The sequence below is a fragment of the Pieris rapae genome, chromosome 23, assembly GCF_905147795.1.
Source record: "Pieris rapae chromosome 23, ilPieRapa1.1, whole genome shotgun sequence".
In the NCBI taxonomy this organism is placed as follows: Eukaryota; Metazoa; Arthropoda; class Insecta; order Lepidoptera; family Pieridae; genus Pieris; species Pieris rapae.
Window position 1 is genome coordinate 903,360 of NC_059531.1, and position 11,129 is coordinate 914,488.

General features: G+C 33.9%; 1 protein-coding gene across 1 annotated transcript; it reads left to right on the forward strand.

Annotated features, from left to right (window-relative positions):
- Window positions 1-38: 38 nt before the first annotated feature.
- On the forward strand, window positions 39-8,680 carry LOC110993454 (myotubularin-related protein 9). Its single transcript, XM_045633538.1, has 10 exons — window positions 39-371; window positions 539-792; window positions 1,154-1,352; window positions 1,669-1,825; window positions 3,114-3,227; window positions 4,362-4,483; window positions 4,623-4,729; window positions 5,270-5,487; window positions 6,099-6,281; window positions 6,766-8,680. The coding sequence occupies exons 1-10, from the start codon at window positions 225-227 to the stop codon at window positions 6,921-6,923; spliced, it is 1,659 nt and encodes a 552-aa protein (XP_045489494.1). The 5' UTR covers window positions 39-224; the 3' UTR covers window positions 6,924-8,680.
- Window positions 8,681-11,129: the final 2,449 nt, after the last annotated feature.

Sequence of the window (11,129 nt, forward strand, 5' to 3'; positions counted from 1 at the left end):
TGACACTTGTGATTTGACAATGAATTGGGGCGGGCGGAGGGTGGCTGAGACGCTTGACGAATCATCAATCAAGAAACACGCCAAAGTAATCCTTGTGTGTCACTTCTTTAAAGTTTAATAAAGAACTAACTAAAGTGGAAATTGGAACCACAAGGCTTTAAACGCTGTTGAAAAATAATAAATGTGTTGATGTATAGAAAAACAAATTAATTTAAAGCTTTTCGATGGAATTTATAGAGCTTATCCTTATTAATAAGCTTGATGGAGTTATATTAAAATATCCACATCATGATAACGTTGATGGAACAGTGTGCATAACAGGACACCATCTGATTTTAAGTTCAAGAAAAGAAGGCGTTCGAGAGCTATGGGTAAACTTAATAGTTATACTGATTAAGCTTTTCTTTTCCTTAGAACAACACTATTTATAAAAGCTTATTTACAAATACTAACAATTTTTTTTCAAGGACCTCTTAAAGAGTAAACTAAATAATTGTAGGGAATTATTCACTAAAATAAATATGTTTGTATTTTTCAGCTACTTCACAAAAACGTAGATAGCATAGAGAAAAAAGAAAATAAAGTAAGTGGAGGTGTTGTACAAGGAGGATCACTATTTTTAAAATGTAAAGATCTTAGGATATTTCAGTTAGATATTAGCAACTCGATGGAACTTAATCTGGTTGCTCAAACCTTGGAGAATTTATCTAGTATACAGGACCCTAGTCTTTTTTATCCATTTTTTTATCGTCACATGCATCCTGTTATGGAAAATGGATACACTTTATATAGGTAAAATACTTTTATTTTATAAGGGTCACATATGTGTGCAAAGTGAGAGCTTCAATGATGTAAGAAGGCATTTAAATCTCATTGAATAGCTTCTAGTCTTTGTATAAAATAGAATTCATGATAACATCAAAGTTATATCATAACTGCAAATAAGCTTTAGTGCTTAAAGAATAACATAAATTTGTTAAGTTTATATAAGCTTTGATACTTTTTTTATTATCATCATTTTTTTATGACTTTTTATGTCAGTGTTAATTGATAATAATAATGGATTGCCATAATTAAAAAAAAATCCTTTCTCTATTCTTTATTAGGCTTCATGAGCTGTACATGCTATATTTTTAAAACATTATATTTTCAGCATTGAAGAAGAGTTCACAAAAGTATTAGCAACAGAAGAATGGCGTATTTCTCGTGTAAATCAACATTATACGGTTTCACCTAGTTATGCACAAGCTGTGGTTGTACCAAAGGTTATTGATGATGAGACATTGTTGGCTGCAGCAAGCTTCAGGCAAGGTGGACGGTTTCCAGTTCTCTCCTACAGACATAATAATGGGGTTTGTTGATTTAATACATATAACTCTTAAGAGACTAGACATTGTATTGAAATTCAAAAATCATTTATTCATATAGATCACATAATGTGCACTTATGAACGTCAAAAAAAATTCATTAAATGCTTCTAATTTTACATTTACTGCCAGTACTCAAATCAAGGGCATAGAATGGAAGAAAAGAACTGGCAATAAACTCTCTGCCACTCTTTTTATATCCCCAAATGCTTTGCAGCCCTTTTAGAAATTGGTATGCTCTTTCCTTGTAGAAATCTTTTGCTATTTTACTACTATAAATAATGCAATAATAAAATCACAGGCAGTGTTATTAAGAGCCGGTCAACCTCTGTACGGACCAAAGCACAGGAGATGCAAACCGGATGAACAGCTTTTGAATTCTGTTGTCAATGTCGGCATGAAGGGGATTATCTATGACTTAAGGAGCTCTAACTTAATATCCCAACAACAAAATAAAGGTATTTTATAATTTTTTATCATTTATTTTATGAGTTTTATTCCTGGTAATGAAAATATATATTCCTAGTGTTAATTTTAATATACTCCTTGAGTGGTGAAGGACGACTAGGACCTGCCGGATCGACAGAGTGGAGTAGGCCTTCTGCACCTGAAAGCCAGCAATTGGCAGGAGAGCTGGAAGTTTAGTTAAGATCCAGCGGAGTTAGTTAATGCTAATACTAGGAATATATAAACTTATTTATGAAGACTATTCAGTATGTGCTATATGTATGCTACAACAACGGAACAGTTGTATGAAAAGTTTTCTTTCTTTCTTCTCAGCATAATGCTGAGCCAGTTACAACAGAACACACACATTACACACTTAAAATGTGCCTTGTTCATTAAAAGAATTGTTAATTTGTGTGTTTCTGTGTGTATTTTGTGAGTAATAACTGTTATGTCTATATGCTAAATTTAAAAATTTGGTAAATACAAGTACTTGCTTTTAAGTTTTAAAATATTTCTGTGTCTGTCTACTGTTTTCATGTAAAGAAACATAACAAATCTATGTCTGCTTGATTAGCATTGCCCATTAATGTAACTGTGCACACAGTACACCTAAAACGAACAAATTAATAGCAAAGAAATTTAAACCAAAAAGAAAGAAAAGGTACCAAAAGTGTTGACAATTAATTCCTTTTTCTCCAAAAAAGAAATTATCAGTTTGATATACAAATGTAGTATTTATATTTGAGTAACGATCTCAATGCGTGTGCTAAAATGTGTGTATGTTTGTCCACAAATTTCACGGAAATCTAGTCTTCAGATATACCTGATATATATCAGGTATATCTGATTTCAATACGAATGTTTTTCAATTTATCTGCCCGTCTGCAGTGTTAAACACTCACTCTTATGGTGAAGGAAACCGGGTGTAGTCCACAAAGTCCACATATGTCACAGAAGTCTGATCACCTGCTTGCCTATTAAGGAATATCTGAAATACAGGAATACAGAAATCTGAGGGCAAGATAAAAATAAATGAATAAATAAAATACGTTTATTTTGGAACATAAGATCATCATGATATCACTTATTCCACGTCATAAAATTTGAATCCATCCCTACTCATCGGAAAAGAAGACAGAGGGTGTTGGTTGAGAAAAAGCCGGCATAAAAAACTCTCCGTACTCTTTTTAAAAAAGCAAATCATCAAACAATTCAACAATATTTAAAACAAATATTGCAAATTAATTGTGCTAGACCTAAAGACAGTGTTTATTTTTAATTTATATTAAATTGAAGGTGGTGGAACAGAGAGTGCAGCAAATTACTCCCAATGGAGAATTTATAATCGGTCAATGGACGATGTGGATAACCAACAACAATTGTTGGAAAGTTTTTCTAAATTAATTGAAGGTGAGAAATTTACTTATTAATATTAAAGACAAGTAATAATTTAAAATTACTAATAAAAAAATTATAATTACAATTTTTAAAGAAAATTTTTTATAAAAACTCATTATTATTAAAGAAGGAGAAATAATGACTTAAAATTAGTCAATAATATTCATGGAAAAAAGTCATTACTTACGTAACTTACAAATTAATAAATGATATTTAAATTAATTACTATTTTTTTTTAAGAAAATAGTAATTACCAAAAATAACTAATTAATATTGAAGAAGTAAAATAATTACTAAGTATTTGAACATAAAATTAATTATTAAAAATTAAATTAATATTAAATATTATCTACATTCTACATGCAGGCTATAGTCATCATCAATTTGACTAATCTGTGACCACTTTGTGTCTCGTTACTTACGTTATCTATATTTTTAATTAAGTATGTATAAAGGTTGAGTGTAATGGTTACTACACAGTTAAAGACTACCTAGAAGATAAAAATGCTTGGCAATATTTCTAATTATATTGTTATAATTTGTTTTGTTCTCTTGGAAGTGTTGTGAATATGTGTGTAATGGTGAATGTGGTATAACACAGAATAGATTTCTATTTTCTTTTTGTATTATTTAACTCTAATGACGTTGTAGTTTATGACATTTTCCTTTGAATTATTGTTACGTAGAGGGAGGGTAATACTTGCTGAGTTTCTTGCCCGTTCTTCTCAGAACAAGGCCTACTGGTAGTCTTGCAAACGGATGGCGTAGTTTTGCTCTTTCGTGAATTTTGTAACGTTTTTGACATTTATGAGCATGCCCTAAGACTCATCTAAATTGAATAAACGATTTTTTTATTTTTTTTAAGCTATTGCATAGAATTTATCGCGGGCTCTGAGCGCGGCGACTGAATCAAGAAATTTCGTAACGAAAAAAACCTAACACGATAATTGCATAAGTTGATTGAAAATGCTATGCAATAGCTTTACCGCGACAGTCCCCGAGTGCCACACGTTTTTTATTTTATTTTATAAGTTATTTCAATCCATACTTTCAAATAGCCAGGACTATTAGCGGCCTTAACAAGTAATCCTTGTGTAATCCCTGATAAATGACAGACTGGTACAGTGAATATTGTGTATGTTCCAGCCTGTATGGATAAGGAGATATCCTGTGACAAATGGATGTCCCGTTTGGAATCGTCCGGTTGGGCGGAATCGGTGCGGAATTCTTTGCACACCGCCTGTATAATCGCACAACACATACACCATGTATGTATTAAGTTTAATGTTGAATACTGGAATACATGCCCTTATATTTTTTTTAAATGCCGTTAAATGATACCACTGAGGCTCGAATGCGTTGCCGACCTTTTAAAACCTTTTGATGGAATATTTAATGTGTTTACAGAAAGGTGAACCAGTGTTAATACACGGAACGCGAGGTGAAGATGCAACATTACTTGTGTGTTCATTGGTTCAAATAATTTTAAACCCAGATTGTAGGACCTTAAGAGGGTAAGGGTGTTTGTTTTTATACTAAGTCTATGAAATTGTCTATGAGTACTATAAGCTAACAATTATCTATATATACTATAAGCTAACAATTATCTATGAGTACCAAAAGCTAACAATTGTTTATTGATACCATATGCTGACCATTGTCTGTGAATAACATAAGCTAACAATTGTCTATGAGTACCATAAGCTAACAATTATCTATGGATACTAATAACGCTATATTGTCAATGGCAGTCATAATGTCAACTGTCAAAGATCTTTTTTTTATTAGTTTTCGCGGCTAAAAACAAAAAGAAAGTTTAAACATTGAGCGCGAATTTATGACATGGTTTTACGTTTTAAATTTCTTGCGCATTCGACCTAAGTCTATCTGTCTCTTTTCATCACAGCGTGAATACAATTTGATAGAAAGGGAGCAACAGATTTGGTTAAAGGACTAAAGTCTGTCTGTCTCTTTTCATCACAGCGAGAATACGATATGATAGAACGAGACGAACGTATTTTGTTAAAGGTTCAATATATCGAAATAATTTTCAGCTTGCAAGCGCTAATAGAACGGGAATGGCTCCAAGCCGGTCACCCATTCGGGTCTCGTTTACGTTGTGGCCCCTACTCCAGCCAACCCAGGGCTGCGCCAACGTTTCCACTCTTCCTGGACTGTGTCAGGCAGTTCCTGGAGCAGTTTCCCTGCAGTTTCGAATACCGGCAATCCTTTCTCATCGCATTATTTGAGCACTCTTACGCAAGTCAATTTGGTGAGTATTTTTAACTTTTTATTGTGTTCTTTTTCTACTGGTCTACTGGAAGAAACTATATATAATCTGATATTATGTTCGTAAAATGTGTAAATCTTCTATATATTAATCTAATATATAAAATTCTTGTGTCACGGGGTTAGTAACCAAACTCCTCCGAAACGGCTCGACCGATTCTCATGAAATTTTGTGTGCGTATTGGGTAGGTCTAAATGTTAAGGGTGGTCCACCCCTAATTTTTTATTTATTTTTTAGACAAAATTTTTCATGGTATTTTTTTATATTTTAGTATGCAACTTATATATTTACTATGGCTAATGAAGGTTAATAATATTCTTGTAGAAATTATCTAAATATCGTACAAATACAGCATTAATAGTTGTATAAATAAAAATTACTATAGCTAATTTCAGGGTGTCGGTTTTTTGTGACGGTTTGCGCGCGTATAATAAAAATTAACACTCCTCTTACCGCGCCAATAGAAGTATATTCAAAAATGTTAACTAAACAAATATTTAAATGTTTAATAATAATTGTTAAGCTAAAAAAATAATAAAAAAAAAAAACAAAAAAAAATGAGGCATTTTTTTTATTATTTTTTTTTATTTCAGGTACATTCCTCTGTGATAGCGACCAAGAGCGATCAACACGCGGCGTCTACAGACAGACGACCAGCCTGTGGTCATTTGTGAATCAGCCTGATGAGCTCTGTGCCTATATCAACCCGTTGTACGACCCTACGCCGAATGTCATATGGCCATCCGTTGCGCCCATGAGCTACGTTATATGGGAAGGTAAGAAATATCCACCATGTGGGACCCGATGACCACTGAAGTATTTCCGAACGAATGCGACTTAGGGTCCTTCAAAGATTGAACTAATTATTTAAAGCCCAGCAACACACTTGCGATCCTTCTTGAGTGTCCATGGGCTGCTCATGGCCGTATCACATCGGATGAGCTTCCTGTCTTCTGTTACACAAAAAAATCTAGGGTCCTTCAAGGACAAACGTACCTATTCTTAAAAGTCCGGCAACGCACTTGCGAGCCTTCTAGCAATGTGAGTGTCTATGGGCGGCGCTATAACTTAACAAGTTGGATGACCCTTTGACCCGTTTGCGTCCTGTTCAAATAAACGGTCGAAATCGGTTCAACTAATAACTGACAGATTGACATTGACAGTTACCTGTAGGGAGTCTATGGTATTCAGTGGTGTTGCCACTCTAATAAAATTCTTTAGTATTTTTAGTAGAAAGTAAAATTTAAAAAATTTCTTCAGAACTGTACCTCCGTTGGCTGGTCCCCCAACGGACGGAAGAACGCGAAGAACAATACAAGGTTATTCGGACCAGGGAACAACATTTGCGGTCACAGGCCCAACAACTCCGCAGAGAGTTGATGGACTTGGCTCATAGGTATTACAATTTAGATAATTAATTTATCATATCTTTAAGTAATATTTTTTAAATGGTACTATTACTTTGTAAAAATGTAGTTATTATGGAGCAGTGTTGCCCTATGCTCTAATTTTTAATTCCGTAGAATTCTGACATGTCATAATTGTTACTAAATTATAATCCATCAGAAAAGGGACATATAACCTAATAAAAATGATAAATATTTCAATATCACAAACAATATATTAAATTAATTTTAATTTCTTTATTTTATACTTTAGCTGGCATGACTGTATTAATTCCAGGTTTACTAATCTTTGTTCCTTTTTAACTGTTTGTGATGAAAAGGGACTTTCAGCACTCGCTGGTAAACCACTTTAAAGTGGAGCACCGCACTTAATAAAATGGATAAATTCACTAACAAATAAAATCTATGTATAGAGTCAGATGTTCACTCGTATTGAAATTGAAAAATGTAATCTCTGACATGTCAATAAATGATAGCTGTCAGAATTCTGCGGGATCAAACATCAGAGTATATGTGTATGTCACAGTAAAGTAGTTAAATCAGAGAGTTAATTTAATCTCTAGACAGTTAATTAAATATTGATATTCAATCAAATCGCTAAAGTTCCGTCAGATAAGTGAGTGAACTTGTATTGAAATCAAAAAATTTGCCCGGCCAAAAAGTTTTGTAATCTCTGACATGTCAAAAAATGATAGCTGTCAGAATTCAACGGCATTAAAAATCATAGTATAGTGGTCTGGCTACAGCATAGTTCATACACAGCCGATGATCAAGCCTACGAGGCCAACACTGCTCCAAATAATAATATTTGATAAAACATTTAATGACTGTGAAACTCTCTTGTTCATCATGACTTAATTAGAATTAAATATAATTGTCAAGTCATGAATAGTCTATGGGTAATGACAGAAAAGTTCGATTTCCGGCGGATATTTGTTTCTTTATGTCTTTTATTTTTATTTCTTTATGTTTCTAATGTCATAAGTACACATGTCAACTCTGAAAAGGATACGTATCATCTCGAGCTGTTCAGTATGTCTCATCCCCGCGCTTACAGTTCATCCCCGCGTTTATGTCTCATCCCCGCGCTTACAGTCCCCGAATTTACGGCTCGTCCCCACGCTAACGGCTCATCGTCCCCGCGATTTCGGCTCGTCCCCACGCTAACGGCTGGTCGTCCCCACGCTTACAGTTCATCCCCGCGTTTATGTCTCATTCCCGCGTTTATGTCTCATCCCCGCGCTTACAGCCCTTCGTCCCCGAATTTACAGTTCGTCCCCGCGCTTATAGCTCGTCGTCCCCGCGTTTACGACTCGTCCTCGCGCTTACAGCTCTCCTTACCCGAACTCACATCTCTTTGTCCACCCTTGCCCCTGGGTCCTCCCGCGACATTTCTGCAAAGTCGAGCCGTAAGCGGGGCGTTGCCTATCCGTAGCAGAGTTAACGTACAAGAGATGCTTATACGCTTTGGTTACGTACATACATTAGGTTGACGATCACTTTCAGAGTTGATGTCTTTGGCCTTTACTCATTACATCATCGATAATTGTGTAAAAATTTTACTTGTTTGTATTTTAATGGACGCAAAAATGTCTGCTCTATCAGCGTCAATTTATGTAAAGAAAATTGTCTAATATATTTATATACTTAAATTGCAAATAAAAGATATTTAGTTTAAGATTGTATACAGAGGCTTTAAGTGAGGCCTATGTTTATTTAAGTGAGTAATTTAGGTAGAATTATTGTCAATTATATATTTGCATTTATTATGTTTTATTTAAAAATCCTTTTTTATATAATAAAAGGCTGGCCTTTGAGAAATCTAGTTTAAATTGACTTAAGGGGTTGTTAATTTAACCCGTAACTCCCGAACCCAATAACTAATCAACAATCGGAGGTCAGACCGTGACAGTGGATCGATCTCCTATCTGAATCCCAATAACCAAACCCTACGAAGAAAATCCATTTTTAGCGACGGATAGAATGCAATCTCTTCGCTCTTTACACTCATATTTGATAATAAATACAAACCAAATAAAGTAAATAAAACCGTAAAAATAACTTTAAAACGTACATGTCTTTGTTTAAAACATATCAAATAGCTTTTTTATTGTTTAAAAACTGGTGTAAGTTCAAATCTTAGGATAGGATATTATTATATACATAATATAATAGATGATATGTGAATATAAACCATTCACCCAAACGCATTCAATAAAAATCATTGAAATCGGTCCAGCCGTTTAAGAGATCAGTGACACACGTACTGTAGAATTATACAGCTATTCTATTTTTTAAGTTAGGCCAAACTGCACACGATAAAAATTTGAAATTGATTAAGTTTAGGAGTCCATAGCGGACATACAAGTGTGTATATAAATGTGACGAATACTTAAATGATCCTAATCCTTGGGATTGATTTGCTCCAGTTCAAACAATTTGTATTAAAAACTTGGCGATTGAAAAGAGTGGCGGAAAGTTTCTTGCCAGTTCTTCTTACCCGCTCTACGCCCTTAACTTTTTGTTGTAAATAAATAAATTACAATTAATTTAATTTGTTTTTTTTTGACGTTTATAAATGTACATGTTTACCTATATGAATAAAGATTTTTTTTGAGTATATATTAATACAAAGTGTCATAAAATAAGTGTCGCAATATATCTAGCTACTTCAAATAATTGATTTTAAGTAAAAAAAGGTATCTCAGCCAAGAAATTGTAATGATGTGGTCGACACAGCTCAGTCATTCACCTCTCCTATTGTGTTTTTATGTCGAGGGGCCGTACTCCAAAATGTCTCATTGAAAAAACTTTGTCCTCATTATACTGAGTAAATAGAAGCGAGATTGGAGAGAAAATACAATTCTAAAATCCGTAGCTCAACTTTTTCGACTTAGGGTCCTTCAAGAAAAGAGCGTACCAATTCTTAAAAGGCCGGCAACGCACTCGCGAGCCCTCTGGCATTGAGTGTCCATGGGCGGCGGTGTCACTTAATATCAGGTGAGCCTCCTGCCCGTTTGCCCCCTGTTCTATATAAAAAAAAACAAACTACAACTACTATCTTTAAAAAAAAAGTAAAATTATTATGGAAACATGTACGTCGCCGGTACATTGTAAACATTTTTTTAGAAACAGTGGTGGAATCAGGAATGCCTCAATGTCTGACATGTACGACGGTGATTTAGATTTTTATGCAGGAGACAGACCCGGCATCCTATTTACCTGTGAACCTAAATTGTCTAATACACAAGTAATTAGCAAAACCTTTACTAGCAATAATTAGCAAAAACTTTACTAAACTTTTACAATCGATTTAAGTTTTCTATTTATCATTTCTTATTATTATGTAGGTTACGAATATTGTCAATACACAATATTTGTATCATATTTAAGAATTTAAAAATATATCAATTGTAAATAATTTATTCATGTGTACATAATATACACTTATGAACGTCAAAAAATAAATATACAAACATTGAATGCTTCTAATTCTTCTATGGTTTATGCATACTAGGCATTCACTTCTTTATTCCAGAAAGTAATAATTGTTTATCAGATTGTGCGCTCATGTTTAGAGTTAAAAATATTCACAGATCTTAGATAGAGATAAATCCTTCATGTAGTCTATTTTATGTGATCTTTTTGGACTTCCGAATCTGTGGTAAGATTATAAAAGTTTATATTTCTCTCTTCTCACGGTACCTCATGTCTGAGCGTCGTGACAAGAAAACATCTGGAACTCGAAATCTGTTTCCACCAGTTTCAGCGCCTCTCTTATGTTAATAGTTTCGAGGACGATGAATCTTTCACTTCATCGTTCCATCTGGTTGGTGATCGTGATTTTCCTTCTGTTACCAGCAGTTTCTCCAAGTTCTCATATAATTCGTTGTTGGCATATGGTATTATGATAGACAGGTTAGTCCATATGCGGAGTTGGCTTAGAATCGAAATATTCGTGCGTTTCGCAGACTGTATTCGCCTGTATTTATTGAGCCTCGTAGAATTTTCTTAAATTCTACGAGGCTCAAGTTGCTCAAAACGGTAAAATCAAATTAGTAGTATTATTTTTATTGATTTTTAATTTTAAGCACCTGCAATTAGCCTCTTGGATTTTACCAGATTTTATGACATAATTTTGAGGCATTTCGGGAATGGAAAACCTATGATTTCTTATCCCTCCGTAACTGACAAACTTTCTGATGTAAACTTTTTGCT